The 19187-nt window shown below is 49.1% G+C and overlaps 2 protein-coding genes across 4 annotated transcripts; both read right to left on the reverse strand.

Annotated features, from left to right (window-relative positions):
* Positions 1 to 2: 2 nt before the first annotated feature.
* FOXRED2 (FAD dependent oxidoreductase domain containing 2) lies at positions 3 to 9444 on the reverse strand. 2 transcript variants are annotated; one of them, XM_066184032.1, is made up of 9 exons: positions 9320 to 9444; positions 8300 to 8845; positions 6684 to 6935; positions 5957 to 6226; positions 5116 to 5282; positions 4307 to 4472; positions 3554 to 3795; positions 2548 to 2718; positions 3 to 1783 (listed from the first exon to the last, which is right to left on the reverse strand). In XM_066184032.1, the coding sequence occupies exons 2-9, from the start codon at positions 8821 to 8823 to the stop codon at positions 1518 to 1520; spliced, it is 2058 nt and encodes a 685-aa protein (XP_066040129.1). In that variant the 5' UTR covers positions 8824 to 8845; positions 9320 to 9444; the 3' UTR covers positions 3 to 1517. The 2 variants fall into 2 exon arrangements, with proteins under 2 accessions (XP_066040129.1, XP_066040130.1); XM_066184033.1 differs by lacking the exon at positions 9320 to 9444 and having other exon boundaries at positions 8300 to 8948.
* A 194-nt stretch (positions 9445 to 9638) lies between these two features.
* Positions 9639 to 17163, reverse strand: EIF3D (eukaryotic translation initiation factor 3 subunit D). 2 transcript variants are annotated; one of them, XM_066184035.1, is made up of 15 exons: positions 17064 to 17163; positions 16629 to 16763; positions 16289 to 16334; positions 15771 to 15907; positions 15588 to 15673; positions 15026 to 15098; positions 14775 to 14887; positions 14434 to 14566; positions 13719 to 13866; positions 13354 to 13484; positions 12821 to 12906; positions 12462 to 12591; positions 11839 to 11981; positions 10789 to 11069; positions 9639 to 9792 (listed from the first exon to the last, which is right to left on the reverse strand). In XM_066184035.1, the coding sequence occupies exons 2-15, from the start codon at positions 16749 to 16751 to the stop codon at positions 9779 to 9781; spliced, it is 1644 nt and encodes a 547-aa protein (XP_066040132.1). In that variant the 5' UTR covers positions 16752 to 16763; positions 17064 to 17163; the 3' UTR covers positions 9639 to 9778. The 2 variants fall into 2 exon arrangements, with proteins under 2 accessions (XP_066040132.1, XP_066040131.1); XM_066184034.1 differs by having other exon boundaries at positions 14775 to 14890.
* Between the last annotated feature and the right edge of the window lie 2024 nt (positions 17164 to 19187).

A 19187-nucleotide genomic window follows, 5' to 3' on the forward strand; every position in this document is an offset into this window, starting at 1 on the left:
CCCTCCGGCTAGCGGCTCTCCTCAGCCTGAGGCTAGGCAAAGGGCCGCGTACTTCACCCGCTTCTTTTAGCTCTCCTGGAAACATACAGCTCTACAATTCCCTGGACAGCAATTAAGTGTTCCACAGCGCGCCCACCCGGGCAGGGCATCAGGACCAACTTGCAGCCCTACACTCTGGGGTGGCCACAAATCTGCGTGGCCCGTGCCGCCCTCTCCAGCTGCATGTGAATGGGCACGGTCTTCCAGCAGCAGCATTGCTTGCACGGCCCAGCATTCTCAAAGAGACTAAGAACTCCCCTGTCACTTCCTTGACCTCTTCTGCTCCCCAGCCTCTCCAAGGAACTGGAGTTTTACTGAAACAACAGCTGAATTCAAAGGACTTGGGAGAGCTTTAGGTGCATGTAAGGTACAGCCCCCCTCAGTTCGGAAGCAATAGTATATTTTTCAAGAAGCTAAAGGGCTGGAAAACATGTGGAGATAAAAGCCTGCTCCCTGTCACCCCTCCTCTATTTCCTAGAAATCACGGGGACATCATAAGGTCAAGCTCAAAACTGCTCTTCCTTTGCAACTCCAGGCCCATAGAAGGAGTCCACAGGGGGGTGACAGGCAAGGGCACGTGGCTCACTGAGGGAGCAGTAAAATGCAGACAGCCTTCCTGTCAGTCCTCTAGGATCTTAAGGTGACTGGAGTGGAATAACACAGAGGCATTTTAAGGAGCATTTTAACAACATCAAACTTTCTTGATAGGACATAGTGCAAATAGGAGAAATATTGGTCATGCTTTATAAAAGACAGGCTAACCTTTTAGGCTGCTTGGTGTGGGAGAAGAAAAACATGAGGACAGCAGAGCCAAACTCGGTGTTAGTCTCTGTGTCCCAGGCATTCCAAGCAAACTACTCATCCGTCATGGAGGAAAGAGTCCCTTGTAGTGTTCTCCGAGAAATTATAAATTATCTGACTTATATAGTAACTAAAAAACAATAATCTTTCCCCACTCAAGCTACACAACTGCCCTAACCAAATGCAGGAAAAATACCAGGAAGTTTGCCTGAAGTAGCACTTCAGCATTCAATGCACAAATGAATCTTCAAGTATACACATCCAGGGACCAGAAAACTGGCATTGGGCTGCCACAGGATGTGAGCAGGTCACCTCTGAAAGGGGGACACGACATCTGAAGTTTCCCAGGCATTCCTGCGCTCACTTCTGTGGCCTCTGTACGTCACTGAAGACATGGGTCAGTGAGATAAACACAACCACCATCTTCAGGCAAATCTGAACTCTGCAAGGACAACGTGGGAACCTCTGCATCACTGGATTTTGGTCCCTCACTCAATCCTTCAGAGCGTGTTGGCCCTCTTTGTAACAGCAAGATCTGAGCAGGTCTTTGGCAACTCACAATCAGTGGGAGGTATGGGATGGAAAAGGGACACTGGAAAGGGCAGAATCCTGCTGTGGACCTCTGTTACAGTACTGTCACAAGAGCACCCATGGATTTCAGTGTGGAGAAAGAAAGGTTAAAGCTCATCCTTGGCATTCACAAGATGCTGCAGAGGACGAACTGGTATCCCGTGATCTCTCATCAACTGCTCCTGTGACCCATCATGGCTGTCAGGGGGTCTGTCATCTGGAAAGTCTGTGTGAGTGTAATCCTGGAGCAGCCCAGCCTGTACTGCATGGTGCCGGAGCTCCTGGCTCCCCACTAGTCCCTGCATTCTCACGTACCCCTGCTGGCAGGAGGGAGGCAGCTTTTGATGGGTGAAGGCTAACAGGAAACAGGACTCTGCAGGAAAAAGGATCAAAAATTAGTGTCAGCAAAGATACCCTCTAGGGAAATACTCCCATAAACTATCAGGGACTTGTTCAAAACAAAAGGCAGAGAGGATGAGGGAAGATGGCTGGAGTTTCCCACCCGGTATCTTGCCCTGGGCGGCAGCACAGTTATTGACTTAATTCTGCAGAGCTCAGGAGATGCAGAAAGGGATCCCCAGTCTGCACACAGAGAAAAAGGAGCTGGATTTGAGCTTGCATCCATCTGGCATCTGATACAAGATGGCTTCCCTCTGTGCGCCACATGGGCTTCCTGCAGGAGGGTCCCACACCAGTCTTAAGACCAGGAAGGGAGGCAGCAGAGGCTCTTCACCTCTCACATCACAGCACTTCCATTTCCCATGGGAAAGCAATCCAATCACCAGTACATGAGATCAAGTACACAGTGGCACAAAAAAATGTTCAGATAATGAAGAAGAAAAGAAAGCTGCAGCTAGAAAAAGGATTGATCCCAACATTGTATGCCTTTCTCTAAATCCTGGCATGCCTGGGCCAGTCTTTTTCTAATGGTGAACAAGAGCAAGGACTCTTTGGGAATACACACACAGAATAACACTTAGTACCATCTGGTGAGTGCATTGAGGAGGTGTGACTGACAGTGAGACAAGCAGCTCACCACAGGGAAATCTCAGCTATTTGCAGAGGAGATTACTCCTGGCACTTGTTCCTCACATTCCTCCTCCTCTTCCTGCCACTTCGACCCTGTGCACAAATTACCTGCAAAGAAATTGCGCAGGTCGGTGCTGAGGCAGTTCTCCAAAAACCGCCTCAGCGGCAGGATGTGAGCATTCGGGGCTGTCCAGTCAGTCAGAAAGTCCTCCACAATGTGATGGATGGCATCTGGCCGGGGCAGAGGCCAGTCTGGGTGACGGAGTCTCATCTCGCGCTCTGCCAAGAGAACATTAAGGGAGCCTCTTAGAAACAAAATGGCATTAAAAAGAGCTTGGGGAGTGGAAGGCAGCCGTGACAGCTGTTTCCGCTTTTGTTCTGACCTTTTAATCGTTACTTTCATTTGCAATCCCCTCTGCTAGCTCTGTCCTCAACAGCCTTGCCACTGCACAGCTGCCTTCTGTCCCTGCCTGTAGCATCCCTGTCATTTCACTCCTGTTCCCCCTGGGCAGGGACTGCCAGATGGGCTACGCTGTGTTTAATGCTACTACCCATCATGCTTATTTCTGTGCAAGCCAAGCTGGACCCTGACCCTAGTTTTCTGGAGATGAGGATTTCAACACACTCACTTCCCAAGGAAGTCTACTCTGAGCCTGTTTGCTGCTGGATGGAATACTCTTCAAACCCCTGCCTTTGGCTGCCTCTGTGTCTATGTGACCTCTCAGACCTGTGCCTGCCAGAGAGCAGCTTTCTCTTGGCAGCAAGATGGCCAAACAACAGTCCAGCCTCATCTGTCAGGCTCTGCAAAACACACATAGGGTGCTAGCCAAAAGGCAGAACTGTTCCTCTTTTTGGGCATGGGGAAATTTCCAGCATGCCTGTTTGTTCCTGTTTTCAAACGTGAGGTCTCTGGTACAACCCCCCACCCTCTATATTGGTCTTAATGATGGAACTTTCTTGCCAACTCTTAGCCTCCTTTTCAGGTCATACAGTGGCGGGGGGTGTCTCACAGGAAAGGCGAACAGTGCTTTCAGGTATCACCACCACTTTGGCTCTGATTTATCTTTATCCCTCTTCATTTTGGTTATATCACATAATTAGCAGGAAAGCTTACCTGTTGGGAGGTGTTTGTAATAGTAAATAACTGGGTGCAAAAAGTTGGACTGCCAGGCATGCTGTGCCTCTCCCACAGCACGGTTGTAGTAGAAGACATCCTTGTCAGCCCCAGAGAAATTCCTCCCATACTCCATGATGATGACAAAGAGCCCGTTTCGAGCCTTTCTTCCTGTCTGCATTTCCAGCTCGGCCAGGACTCCAATAGGGTACTCTTCCAGGTATTCAAATGCTGTGGCATTCCTGTGAATTGCAAATCCACCATTGGAATTTTCCACCAGAGGTGGCCAGCTGGAATCCAACCCACCCTCAGCTGGTCAAGGCTAAAGCCAAAAAGTCATCAGATAGCAACTTTGATTGGTCATCACAGATCTGGGCTGGACTTGATGCAGAGCTTATAAAAGCTGCAGATACCGTTACAGTCACCATCATTTTCATGAGATTATGGGATTCTCTCTACAGTAGCACTGCTCAAGGAAAGTTTTCCCCTGGGGTCAGTAAAAAGGCACTACACCTCTGAGCCTAGAGGGAAGGTTTGGACTATTTCAGCCCTTTAAGAGGGAGAAATAGTCTGCATAATTGGACACCAGCTGCAGCAGTGGTACAGGTTTGGGGTGGCTGCCCATGCAACGGTAACATCCTTAGGCAGGAACAGCGCAATTTGTGTGGTGGCACCACGGGAAGCAATGGTAAAGAAACAGAAATGAAATGATGGAGTCCAGTGCTGGGAATAATTACTCACTCACTCACTCACTCTCTCAGCAGTATGATGTCAGCCAGGACACTGAACATCTGGTAGAGGCCTGAGGCCTCATTCACCCTCTTGATGATGGAATTGGTCAGCTGTGTAATAGGGTAGACTGTGGATGGCCAGGGGACACCATGGTGACGGTTTTCCAATAAGCGATGGACTGCCCGAGCTAAGACATGGAGAGAAACAAAGTCAGCTTATTTAACAAACCCAAGCTCATGCTTTAAGAAATCCAATCTCTGCACTGCAGCAGGACTCAATAAACAACCTTTACAGCTCCTCTGTGCTCAGGATCTCCCATCCCAATCGCTGGTAACTGCAGTGAAGATGTCCTCGGAAAGCTGATGTGATGCTAAGTGGTGGGGGAGGGGGTGGGGGGTGTCCTTGGGGATATTTCATTACTTCTCAGCAGTCCTTTAATGATAAGGATGGACACACATACATAAAGAAGGAAATTCTCTCCACTGCCCAAAGCTGCTGGGTTTTAACTCCACAGCACAGACCTCTCACCCACAGCCTGTCACGAGGCAGAGCGTCTGGCAGGAAGAAATCTATTGTGTTACATAAATAACAGACAGCAGGCAAGAGAGACACAAGACAAAACAAAGACAGACAGCCACAAACTTCATATATGACCCCAAGTCACTTCTCCACCACTTCAGATGATGCAGCTGCAGCTTGACTATGTTTTGTCCTTTTTATTGCCAGAACAAGACTAAGGGCAATCTCATTCCAGCAGTAGTCTGTGGTTTGTTCCTTTGAAGGGAGGAACAATTTCCACCCCTGCTCTTTCTGTACACCCCAGCACTCACTTGTATACCGAAATCCATGGATGAAGCCCCCAGCAGATTTCCTGAAGTCAACTGAATGGCTAGCAGTGCCAAGAACAAACAGCCCACGAGTGCCTCTAGATTCATAGCTGGGTTTGATTTGAGGATACTTCTTAATATTCCCTTTTCCTGGCATCATTCTCAGGGATCTGATATGGAAAAGAGAACAGCAGACTATCAGGAAGGAAAGGAGTAGAAAAACAAAAAGGGTTTCTGATACACACTATATTGCAGCCATTGCGAGATTCTGCTTCATACCTCTGCTGCCTTCAGTGGCGTTTACTGCTAAAATGAGGATGTTTGGAAGATAAGGGTGTTAATCTCAAGATAGCCCTGAACAAGAACTAATTCTCAGCTGAATTCTGGAAGACAGTGAAGTTAGCAGTATCATTTTAAACCGCAGGATGTACCAAGGTGGAATGAAGGTTGCATCCTCAGGGATTTTTTTTTCCCCAGACAAAACCTTTTTACAGCTTTATCATCCTCATTTCAAAAAAAACCCCAAACATTGCTAGCCTCGTCCACGTGATCTGGCAGGTCAGGATGTTAAGTTCTAAAGGTACAAACTTTTCTGTGTCACTCAGGTCTCATTGCTGCCATCTGTGCAGCCTTAGAGCTCATCAGTCAGAGAGCAGTGACACACATTCCCATTGAGACACAGTCTTACCTGCAGGATAAACAAAGGACTGCAACACCATGCAGCTCAGAGCACACAGAGGTCCAAACAATGCTGCCAGGAGAAGACCTGCTCCTTCCCCTTCCTCCCTGCTTAAGCCCTTTAGCCTAGATACCTTCTTTCATGGAGATCCTGGTTCTCCCTCACCTATTATAGATGGAGAAGTCAAACTTCCAGCCCAGGCAGCGGATGACACGGTCGTAAGGTGCACGGGTGGCAAAATTGTCCAGTTCATCCTGAGGGAGGGTGATGGAGTCGATGCCTGCGCTGACATTCCTGTTCTCCAAGTAAAACCGCAGTGTGATGTGCAGTTTTCCCTTTTTGTCCTTAACAATAGCCAGATCTTCCAGGTCGCCCTCCAGAAGTCCATCCAGAGATTTCAGCTGGTAGGTGTCCAGCAGGCCATTGTTAATTGCTCTGTGGAAAATACAAGAATGTAAAGAAGGGAGGTTCTGTCCTAGCTGCTGAAAATGGGATCATTTATCAGGCATCCCAACTCCTCTTTAGTGTAAAGGTTATCTTCAGGGCTCACAGGAGCAGAACAGGTAACATAGCCTTGCTGTCCTTGCAGGATGTAGCTAATCTCTTAACTTTCCTCTGTGACTGGAAGCAAGGGAATAACCTGAGAGCCAGTAGATTTTAAAGATTACAGTTTCCAAGTGGACATGTTTCTATTTCACACAGATCCTAAAAAGCTCTCACCAAGCCTCTGTGTTCAGCAACTACAACCTGGATTGCTTTAAACCAAGGCTCCATATTTCCCCTGTGACTCCCATGACTACAGCACCAGTCCAGCCTGTCACCTGGGAAAGAAGTGAATCTCCTTGTTTGTATTCCAGCTGCATTAGAAACAGCTATACAAGTGGTTTCTTACCTCAGATCCCCGACGTAGTGGGTGGCCCACGAGAGACGCACGCGGGACCGGCTCACCATGTGGATGAAATTCGTGACCCCCAGGATGTTCTCTGCTGTCTCAAAGGCCGAGTTCCCTCGGCCCAGGATCAACACGGTTTGACCAGTGAAGTCCTCTGGGTTGATGGACACAGTCTCGTAACCCTCAACATACTCTGAGCCAGGAAAGTTTACCACATTGGGAACCCATGTCCCAGCAGCAACCAACAAAGAGCTGCAAAAACAGGGATAGCACTAAGAAATACAGGAATTTCTGGAAAGGGCCTCCATCTCCTCACTCCTTCCTCCTCCCACTGTGGAAGGTGGCTGCAATGTGACCCCCACAGTGACAATGGAGCAGCTGCATAGGCATAGTTTCAAAAGAAATCACTACCTAGCTTCAACTGATGACCTGCTCCTCTCTTCTCTAGCCTCAGGACAACTAGGAAGACTGTTATATATAGCAATAGTCGGTGTGGGTGCTGTACATATGCATCTCCCTCACCTGTTCATGAATGCAATTTCTAATCATATGAACTCATTGACAGTATACGTAATACAGCTTCACAGGCTGATTATATGTTGCATAAAAATGACACTGATTTAAAATTTGACATTTGGAGGAGGAGAAGTAATTTTTAAGACAGACAAGAAATAGTGCCAACATTGTGAAATGTCATAAAAATACGTTAGCAACATCAGTAATTGTTAACACCAAAAATAACTACAGTGGTCTTTTTATATCACTCCGTAAGAGCTTTTACTTGATTCTTGAGGAAGTTTTTGTGACTTAGATGGAAACACCACGCAGCTGAGGGAAACAGCACTGCCTGCTGTCCCAGCCTTGCTTACACAGCATCCCGAGAGCAACTCGCTTACGGTACGTAGGTGTCCGGGATTGCCTTCTGTCCCCTCGGAGCCTGCCAGCAGCACACTGTCAAGTGACAGCCAGCACGACCTGCTGTCGTAGAGCTAAGGTTCTCAGGAGAGGTGAGAAATATACTCCGTATGTTCACACGAGTAACTTCGAGGTTTTTAGAGCTCAGTGGCAGAGCGGGATACACACACGTAAACAGGACGAGTGGAAGGGGAATTCTGCGACCAGCAGCCTTGAGGGTTATTTCTCACAGTCCTTGCCCCTCCCCCAAAATAGCCCCACTTTCCTCTACTTCCCCCCTGTGTTCCAGCTCTGTGCCAACCAAGGGCTTCACTTGTCTGGCACACACCCCTGAGCACATGTGGGAGAATGGGATCGAGATGTCACCTCACTGACTCAATCCAGTTTGTAATAAAGGCACTGTTGGCTGTGAGTTACTCAGCGACAACCGCGTTACTTTTTTCACAGACAGCAATTATCTAATGAAAAAACAAAAGTGATGTCAAGCATACCTATCAAGGGCAGACCCTGCAGTGACAGCCATCGCAGCCAATTTGCACCTGCCCTCACACTGCTCGTGAAAGGCTATGCCTTCCCAGGAGCAGCTATTCCACCTCTGATGGTGATTAAGACTCTAAGAAGCTGTGAAATCTCCATCCTTGGAGATACTCATGCCTCAACAGAGAGAACTCATGCCTCTGAGTTGTGTGTTCACCCGTTACCTGCACTTGTAGTTCTTCCTGTCCTGGTCGATCAAGAGAAAGTAATGGCCATTCCAGGCCTGCTCATTCTTCTCCAGTGTCACATGGATGATGGCCGTGTTGTACTGAACCTGCAGGTTCAGCAGGGAAGCAAAGTCCTCCAAGTAACGCACCATCGTGTCAGCGTTGGGGAAGAACTCGCGAGAGTAGCGTCGGAAAAGCAGCCGCCGGTCATGGCTGAGGAGTGAATTCCAGTCGTGGCGGAGGTTGAACTCGCTGTTGGACTTGCCCGTGTATTGCTTGTTGATGCTGATGAGTTTGCGGTGCCGAGGGTAGAGCGCGAAGAAGCTGCCGGGAGCATGGCTCCGCTCGAAGACGATGTAGTCCCGGCCGGCTTGTTGGAGGAAATAGGCCGCCTGCAAGCCTGCGGGGCCAGCCCCGATGACGCAGTAGTCGTGGTAGAGGAACGTGGCACCACTCACCACGCACAGGCTGCCAGCGTACAGGGCCAATCCCAGGAGCGTCCCGCAGACCGCCGGGGCCATGGCAGGGCTGGCGCAGCCGGCCCTGAAGGGAAGAGGACCGGGAGGCATCACCCCAGGGGCTGCAGCCTCTCCACAGGAGACCCCCGACCCCACCAGTCCTCGCCCGCCGCAGCCCAGACCTGGCCGCCATGACGCCCCCACACAGGGTGGAGTGTTAGGGCGGGGCCCTGTTCCCTGCCAGCCAAGAGCGGCAGGGGTCCCGGGCCTTCTAGCCAATGGGCGCAGCGTCCCCGCCCACAGCATACAGGTGACAAGGTGGGGCAGCACCTGTGGACTACTGGTCGCGAGCGCTTCTGCGCCCCACCAGCCAATGGGGACGGCGGCACAAGGCCCCCCAGCCAATGGGAGATGGGGTGCCCCGCGCTGCCCTCGCTCCCCCGCCAATAGGGTCCCGGCCCAGATGCCCCCGCCCCCGCCACGCGGCGCACGAGGCGGGGCGCACGTGACGCGCCGGGCCGCCGCCAGCCGGCCAGACCCGTCCCGCCCGGGGCCGCACCTGCACGATGGAGCTCCCGCCGCGCCGCTCCTCCCGCTCCGGGCTCTTCCCGCTCCGCTCCCTCCTCCTTCCCGCGCCGCCCGGGCAGGGCGGGGCGGGCACGGCGCTGCCTCCCGCCCGCTGCGGGGGCGAGCGAGGGGGGCGGCGCGCTCCCCGCATCACGTGACACCGCCACCACCGCTTCCCGCCGCCGGCACCATGGCGGCGCGCGCACCACGTGTCCGGGGGCGGGCGGCGCTTAAAGGGGCAGGCGCGGGACGGAGCCGTGACCGCGGGGAACACCCGAACCAGGCACACACACACACAAACAGCGCCGGCACTCGGCAAAATCAACTTTATTCCGCTTTCCCCCTGTTTACGATGGATGTTCAGCACAGCCGGGCGAAGGTGCAGCCACAGCCCGCCCCTCGGGATCGGGGCCGCCGGGACACTGCAGCCCCTCGGTGCTAGTTGCAGGGTTCAGCTCTCTTCCTCTGAAAAAGAAGAGAAATGGAAATGAAGCGAAGGCAGCTGGGGAAAGAAAAACACCCAAACCCCAAAATTAAACCCTCGCTGTCAAGGAATTGGCACAAGGAACGCAAAAAATCAAGGCTGCCACTTCGGGAGATTATCCCACCTCCAACTGTCTCCTCGCCTCCCCCCAGATTCCCAATAAACCTGCCCATCAGCCAAGACCACACACACTTTTGGAATTACACAATTTACATTCGTGAACAAATTACACAGCAACCAAACTAACATTTCCATAATAAAAACCAGAGTAGCCAGGTTAAGCTTACAGCCTAAAAATAAGCTAGGAGGTATTTTTCCTGTCACAGAAGAGCTCTAGGATAAATGGTTTCCCACTGTCAACAGAGCCCACACAGATCTCACATCAGGATCAAAGATGGTGTCAGGCAGCAAAGGGAAGGCAGCAGGTGTCCACTGGGCACCTCCAAAACTCCCATCCTGACCAGTTGGCGATTGCTCAGCTTCAAGAGTCACTTCAGAAAAGCCTTCACCATGTTCCCTCAATTAAGCTCTGTCGCCATGTGTTTTAAACATGTCACCTCATAGTTACTGCTATTTCTAAAACTGCAGTCAAGGAATATCCCAGTACCAACAGAAATTAGCATCCACCCACTCCTGCAGACCTTGGGGCTGCTGAATGAAGGGCTCCTTGGCAGGCTTTGTTTTCCCAGTCAGTTCTCTGGATCTAGGACCTTCCCCCGACCCCTGCACATCCTCAAGTATCTGTACAGAGGCACAACACCTGCATTTCCCAATCTCCTCGTTCTTCCAGCTGAGTAGTCCCAATGTCACCAATACCTTTCCAACAGTCTCATCCTTGGGACCACACATTGTTCAGCCTCCTTCCTCTCCTGCCATTGCACTGGTCAGATCTGACCCTTTAGCTCTGGTCTTCATCACCCCTTTTCATCCAGACCAATACATCACTTAAAGCATAAAGCACCAGGTATGCTACAAACCTTCCTCTTCCTCTTCTTCCTCCTCATCCTCCTCATCTTCATCAGAACTGAAGGTGCCATCAGGCAAACTGTAGATGCGGATCACCTGCTTGTTGGGGTCCTTGAGGATGAGGTACTTCCCCTCATCCAGCTTCATGCAAATGTCAATGACGCATCGCAGGATGCCCCAGGCATTCTCTATGCTCAGATTAATCTGGCTGGCAAATTCATTTGGCTTGAACTGCTGTGTGCCCAGGATCACGTGGCGGGCAGAATCCTTCACGTGGTAACGGGATACGTACCTAGGGGGGCAAGAAGTAACCAGAGGGGTATCAGGAGACTAAGCCCAGAGAGCAGAACAGCAGCAAGAAAAGCAGTGTGATCATCTTATTTTTGTTTTCTGGGTTGAAACATCCTAATACTCCGACACTGAAAGCTAAGAGGATCTGGCTACAACCTGTCAATTTGTAATGCGCCTGGAAATCCCCAAATCGGATGGAGAGGTAAAAAAGATAAAGAATTAGCCCCAGAGATAAAATTAAGCAATAGCACGATTAGCTGGGAGTTTGGAATGAAAAAGATGGAAAAGTATCAGGTTTGTGTCTGTGGATGGAACTGAGGGTTGCAGAACTACTAGAAACTATTTAGCAAAAGCCTCGTTCATTACCTACAGTACCCAACTAATTTTAAGCTGACAGTCTAAAAAATGCTGTGGCCGCATCTCCACCCACCACCTAATTTCTCAGTAACAGGGCACTAAAGATCTCAGATTCCTGACAGGCACCACCATCACTGCATTTATTTCCCTTGCTGGTGACCACAGCAAAGAGACTGAGAGCTCATGAGGCCACCTGTCCCTCATGTGTGTGGGGTCAGTCACAGCTGGATGCTGAGGGGAAGCAGCTTACACCAAGGCTGGTGCACTCACGGCAAGTTTTCCTTTCTTGGCCACTCAAACACTGGGTAATTTTAGGGTTACTCGTTCTGTAAATGCTTCACTCAGACACAAATGAAGTTTAATAATGGCAAATGCACCTGGAAGGTATCTGGTGTGAACCGCCCCCCCCTTACCCGAGTTTAAGGTACTCTGATCCAGCCAGCAGCGCACAGCATGTCCAGCGGGCGAGTTTGTAGCTGTTGTTCTTCAGCTCCGTGGCAATGACAGCCCCTCTCTGGGAGTCCAACTTCTGGCGCCAGTCCACCCCATTGCAATACTGAGAGGAGAATCAGAAGCAGGTTCAGCCTGACAAGCCAGCAGCAGCCATCTCTTTAGCCATCTTGTCATCACGTAGGGAAGCTGTCTACCCTTATGGTACCATGTGAGGGAATGTGAACTGCAGCCTACAGGGAAAGCTCTCACACCGGGAAGGGAGAAATGCAAACAGCTGGGATTCTTCAACATTTGTGGCACTGGTTAGAAAGGGTAGTTTGGGAGGGAAGAATTCTGAAGAGAGCCATAAGAACAGACTGGCTTCTGTGGTGAACACCCGGAGACAGGAGAGTTCAAGCCAGCTACCTCACATTTAGGGGAGAATCCCATCAGCACTGCTTGTCCACTCAAGTTATACTCCTTAGTGGAATATAACACCTGGGGGACACCACCAGATGTTTGTTTCATCTTCCCTGCTGTACCTGGCATGTCAGGCAGCAGTGAAGCAGTTAAGAGCTAGCTTGGGGATCCTGTTCTTCCTCACCCTTGAATCCCACTCGTTCAGTGTTTTGATGTTGATGAATGACACTTCTCCATTAGCTCCTGTCATCACTCCATCATGTTCGCAGCGGACAATGAGATCTATATCATCTCCCAGCTTCCACCTTCGGTACCTGCCAATAAACAATCCAGCTGGTTATTTCTGACCTTTGTTCTCTTCCAGATCCATGTAAGCATTTGGCAAAATCCTTTCCTCCTCTACCTTCCCTGCGAGGTCATCCATGAATCCCTCTTAAAATAAAGCTTCTATCAATAACACTCCCAACCTGTTCTGTCTGCCTCCATATCACACTGACATCCTGCCCCCTTGCCAAAACCTGGGCATCAGAAATACCAACGTACCTGTATGCAACAGAGGCTACTTCATTTTTATCCATGTCATCCTCCACAAAGGGGTTTGGGTTGGGAAACTTGTATTTCTCCTTTCCCTGCAGATGAAAACAGCAGAGCATGTTAGGAGACTGCTTTCCTTTATTTAAAAAATAGTCTTTCACAGCAACAGTAGCTGATTTCCCTTATGTAGAGACACACCAAAACATTAAGACAGCTGATGAAAGCCTCATGCCCACATTAGTCACAGCACTATAAGCAGTACTTAAACTGGCACTTAGGCTTCATTAAATGTACTAAGAAGCCTATCTGCATCACCAATGGGAGTAGGATGACTGCTCTGTGAAATCAAGGCGAAAACCTTGCTACAACAAAGTCACACTGCTCACCAGAAATAATCCCACCTCTTTCAAAACTGAATGATCACCGGTATAACACAATTGTTAATTAAAATGCTTCTGCGTTGTATTAAAGCAGACTAATGAAATCTCTTCTTGAGACCCTCTGAAACACAGACCCCACTATTCATGACTGTTCCACCTTACCATTCTCAGACACTGCTGGGAGAAGTTGTGATTGATGTAGGTAGCTTCCATGGCCAGGTTGCGTGGAGAATTAAAGGAGTTGCCCTCTTCCTGTGGTGGTTCATTGGCTGTTTCACTCACTGTCAGGAGGTCTAGGAAGAAAACCACATGCAAGTGGTTATACTTGAAGGAGTAAGTATGTCAGCTTTAGTGAGTCTCTAGCTCCACATCAGAGCAGATCAACACTGAAGCTCCCCATACAACGATTACATGTACTGCAGTAATCAGCTTGTTCAGGGGACTCAGCATGGACACGCAAATAAGCATGAAAAATATCAGACCCTTTAGCTACTTTAACAGAAATTCCTTTCAGGACTTTTCCTCACCAAAATCGGAGTTGTCCCTCTTGTCAAAGAAAAGCTTGGATCCAACTCTCTGGACAATGATGTCCCAGGAATAGACAGAGCGAGTGCAGCTCATCAGTGTGGCCAGGATGGCATCCGTGGCAAACACATTCCCTTGTGTCTTGGCCAGCTGTGAATACAGGAGGAGGAGAAAACTGTTTCAACAATAAGAACAGATACCCTTTCCCTAGGCAGGACGAGACGTGCTAGCAAACCAGGTCACTGATTTCTTCTGCTGTTTTGACTGAGAAAGCTGAACTGGCAAGTACCACATCAACTGCCAGACAAAGCGTAAGGTACTATCCAGCAATCCTGGCCAACCCTCACCCACACAAAGGGAAAGTAAGAAACTACTACAAAATGTTAATTCTGTAGGAAAATGCATGGTTTCTTTTAGCCAGTCAGGTCACAAGACAGAAATATCTGAGCCTTCCTCACCTCCGAAAGTAAGGCCCCCAAGGACCAAGTCTCTAATATAAGTTTTCATCCCAACATAGCTCAAGTACTGGTCTGCTTGCCCTTCCAGAATTACAGTTTTTCCTTGGCCAGTGTTCCTAACTCTGCATTAATCTAGCTCTGCTTTCCACCTAAGAAAAATATTGGTACCAGCTAATGCTTCTTGCTTTTGCCCTTTGGTCTGACAGTGACAGCTGGTCTCCAACAACAGCACACACTGAGTTCTACAAACTGTGCATACCTTTCGGATAACTGGGTCATCCGTAGTGGTGACGGTATGGAAGATGCGCTTAATACTCCTCAGGAGCTTCTCGTTCCTTGTTGTAATGCGGTCGAAGGCTTTGTCATAGTACTCTAGGGCTCCACAGCACTCTCTGCAAAGGTAAGAGGACCATCTGGATACCCCTCCTACAGATAACACCACCCACGAACCACACAGGGCCTGCTGGGTGTTCCATTACCTCCCCCTGGTTTTGGTACCTCAATGAGAACATTGGGACCAGGCAGGAGACCCTGGAGCTCCTGCTTTCTAAAAACCTGGTCACTTCAAGGAGCAAGCAAAGGGCTGTTTTAGGAACTCACATGTCCTGTGGCTCTGACACCTCCAGATAGCGCATTTTCATCAGCCGAGGGAAATCCATCTCCTCCTTCACCTCCCAATCGCTGCGAACTTCCACAGAGGAGTCACGAGGTTTCTGCTGCGCAGCCAGAGGCGGGACAGGTACAGAGAGAAAGGGAGACACATCAGGATTTCTGCAAGAGGAGCTGCCCCGTGATTGCAGGCAGAGGAACCAAACCATCAGAGGAGGCACAATGCTCATCAGATTGTCTACCTGTGATTTCTGGTCCCATTTCTGCCTCACTCCAAACTGCTTCTGAAACTTCTTTTGTAAGCGCAAACGATCTCTAAAATGACAAATGTGAGAAAAGCCATTAAGAGAAGTTCTTGATTCCTACATGCCACAATCATTCCTCCACTTCCAAACTACTAGCAGAGGAGCAGTGCTTTCAGGCACCGAACTGCTGAAACATTTGTTGAGCCATCTGTTGATCAAGATGCCTGAGGCATTAAAAATTCTGCTCTTTGCTCCGAGCAGCTCTTTATATAGTTTTACCTGAAGACTGAAATGCAGTTTTCAGAAAGGATATTCCCTGTCTAGAATGCCACCTTTACTTTCTAAATACAGTTTAAAAGTTCTCCTAAATTATTAGGTAGCCATTTGAAATCCATGCTTTTAACTACCACTGACACCAGCAGAGTATTGGACTTGAAACATCCTGAAATTCTTTGCTGTTTTGCTCCAGCAGATTCTGTTACTGTAAGTTTGCAAATTCATCAACAGTACGTTCACACACTCCAACTTGAGCTCAGTACGCTTGTCTCTGCAGCCTCACCTCTCCTTCTGCTTGGCACTCTTTGGCAGTGTCTGCATGCTGAACTGCAGCATGTTTCGACGGTCCTTGTCTCTCCGGAGGTTCCTCTGCAGAATTGATGGAAAGAAAAACAGACATTTTAATTGGGAAAGAATCCTGTGCTGCTGAAGCTCCCCTCTGATGCTGTCTCTGAGAACATGTTACCTGTGCAAATCTCATGCGGTTCCTCTGGTACGCTGTTTTCTGCGTCCGGGCCGTGTCCACCAGCTGGAAGCTGGTCTCATCCTCCTCATGGAAATAAGCATACTGGCTTCCGCCGCCAAACTGTGATGAGTACTTGTCTGGAAATAAAACAAAGCATCTCAGCACCCAGGCTCTAAGAAAACACCCTGATGCTTTGCCCCTTTCGCTCCCCAACTCCCTTCACCTAGGTCTGATGTCTAAATTGGGACTCCTGCCTTACACCTGCATGTCTTCTCCCCCTCCAAACCTCCCTTACAAGCCTGGGTAATAAGGCAGGACAAAAACTCAAAGCCCCAAGGACAGGGAGAGCCCCACAGAGCTCTCCCAAGGGTAAAGCACACTTCCTAAAGTAAGCTGCCTGTCTTGCTGAGGTATGCAGGTAATTACAGGGTGGGTGTGAGACACAAAAGCAGGAACAACGCTTGGAAGAAAATTTTGCAGAAAATAAGGCCCAGCAACAGCCAGCAGACTACACGTACTTGTGTATCTTTTATCCTGATACGTGGCTCCTGTCCAATCGGCCACCTAAGAACAAGCACAAACAGTCAAAAGTAAGTATTAACATGACATTCCCCCCACACCTCTAACTCTGCACACGCAGGACTCCCAACAGCAGAAACACTGACATATGCTCCACGCCTAATCCTTTTTGACTTCCTTCTCTGCCTGCCAGCCCTGCTAGGTGCTCAGTGTGTTAGGACGCCCTGCCAAGGGTGCCAGAGGAGCAGCCAGGGCAACAAAAGCGAACACCGGAGACAGCCTGCGGGGGCGGGGGGGCAAAAGGCACTCGGAGCTCACGGCCCAGCACGGCACAGATACCTTGCCCAGGCGGTCTCCTTTGCTGAAGGGCTGGTAGGGCATGTCCTTGAACTGCTCGGGCACAGCACACGGGCCCCAGCCGGAGGGGTTGTCCTGGATCACGGGTGCCACAAACTTCGCCATTTTTTTAATTTTCTGAAGGTGAAAAAATGAAAAAAAAAAAAACAACCACCACCTCAAACCCTCGGCTGCCACACGGCGTGGCACCGAGACCTGAAGCCTTGCCTCGGCACAGGACACGGCGAAAGGAAGGCGCCTCTGCCCACCAGGCCCGTGGAAGAAGAAAGGGTTCCGGTGGGCGCTCCGTGTGCCGGGGAGGGGCGGGGACGCGGCCCCACCGGAACCGGCAGGGCGGGGCCCGGGGGTCTCGCTACGCGCGGGAGGTGCCGGCGCGGCAGGCGAGCGGCTCCGGAGCGGCCCCAGCGCCTCCCTTACCTGAGCGGCCCCGGCGCGGCCCCGATGGCGGCGGATCCAGCGGAGGATCCGGGAGCGGCTCCGGCGGCGGCGGCGGCGGGCGGGGAAAGGGCCGCGCGCAGCCCCGGCGCGCCCTTTGCGTCAGCGCCGCGCGACGGCAGCGCCCTGTCGTAAAAGCAGAAACCCGCCGAGCGCCCGGTAAAGCGACCAACGAGCCACGACCGTACAGCGGCAGCGTTGTCGCAAAATGCCAACTTATAAAAGAGGGTTTTTTTTTAAAAGATGTTTGATCTTTGCGTAGTTTCAACTTATAGATCAACAAGAAAAGAGGTTTAACCTGTGAAACAGTAGCTAACAAACAAGTTCCAAGTGATACAAGTCCAGGTGCTAGAAGGACAAATTACTTGACAGTAGAATTGCCTTGTTAAGGTTTAACGGTCAACATTTTTCAGTGACCTTACAAAGACATTTGGCAAAACCCCCAAGATAAGGTAGAAACTAATAAAGACAGCTCAGCAACTGGGATAATTCTGGCAGGGAGAGATCATGGCCACTGATCCAAGAAACCACCGTCTCAAAAGGAGAGAAAGACTGAGCGTGCAGGCTAATTAGCATGAGCGGAGAGAAGTTCATTAACCAATAGACGACAGAAGACTAATTAAAAAGAGAACTAGGTAACTTGTAGCCAAGGGTCATTAATGCCTTTGCTTGCCAAAATATATAATGAGTGAAAAGTTTTGGTAGTTGTGCTGAGACATTAATTTTGAAGAATTAAGGACTTTAATTAAACTAGATATTGCTGAGGTAAGACAGATAGACTTCCCTTTTGATAAGCAGAAGCCAGATTTAAGGAACTGATAAATCATGAGGCCTGTCAACTTATGTTTGTGTTTTCTGACTAATCAATAGGCTTCAAGAATTACAATGAAATCATAAATCAAATACTCCTGGGAAAACAGGATTCAGTTGTCACGCAACACTAGAAGGTTAAAAAGTCAAAATGAAGAAGACTCACTTACTTCATCATTTTGAGACCCCGCCCCATAAAAAGGACCACCAACCCATTTCAAAGAACAAACCACACATGCTTAATAGCATTTGGCTAATTACCATACGAAGCGGGGAATGGGATGTGCCAGAGTTATGAATATACATTTGTGTTTTGGGTATTCAATACTTCTGTACATAAAAAGACCCTATGATCTTCTGTGGGCGCGTGTGTGTTTGGGAGCTATCCCGCACACTGCCCGGCGTCGTAATTAAACATACACTTTCTAACTTTAAACTATTGGAGAGTCTTTGTCCGTCATAGATGGATATCGGTATTAGATCAATATTCGTATTTTTTTAAATAATTCATTGCTGGCTTTGTGGGTTTGCCATCCAGCACGTCTGCAGAACTGTAAATAACTCAAATACCTGGATTATGTGTGTGGATTGGCCTCTTGCAGACCAGATGAAAGAACCTATTTTGGGACAACACTGTCATTTACAGAAATTTTGTTCCTGCTTAATCACCACTTAATAAGGAAAAATACGCGAGAGTGGAAGGAGAGTGATGTTAAGGATAGTGTAAATTTGCCCTGTTGATTAAAATGCATGAGTTTGGCTTTTAAATGCAAAAGCTGTGGCAAAACCCATTCACTTTGTACCCAGATGTCATAAAGAGGAAGAAGACTTGGCTTTCTGTGTGTGCTGAAGGCTCAGCAGAGCACAGCAGCTCAGAAAATGGTGGGGTTGGAAACGTCTCCAATGATGGCTAAACTTCCTGGAACTGTGGAACTTCTCTTGGCAGAAGTATTCAGGCGTATGGTAGGCAAATGCCTATTGGGAATGGTTGTGGTGTCAATGACTTGCCTTTTTTTTTTTCCCCCTCTAGAAAAACTTGAATTCAACTTACTTTACAATTCATGTGTTGGATAAATATTGATCCTCAGCTTAGTCTAATACAGATTTCAAGTATTAATGTGCAGTTTCCATCTGGTAAAGTTTGCTTTAATGTGCTATTTCCATCTGATAAACTTTGCTTTACAGTGATGGAGTTACTGTGATGTCTGGTTGGTAAATTCCTGTTTTCCCAGATGAAAACAGAGAGGTTAAGAGATGACTTTGATAGAGAACAGACTTACAGGACTCTGGACAAGA

The sequence above is a fragment of the Chamaea fasciata genome, unplaced genomic scaffold (genome assembly GCF_029207755.1).
Source record: "Chamaea fasciata isolate MVZ Bird 193981 ecotype frontalis unplaced genomic scaffold, bChaFas1.0.hap1 SCAF_5, whole genome shotgun sequence".
Classification (NCBI taxonomy): domain Eukaryota; kingdom Metazoa; phylum Chordata; class Aves; order Passeriformes; family Sylviidae; genus Chamaea; species Chamaea fasciata.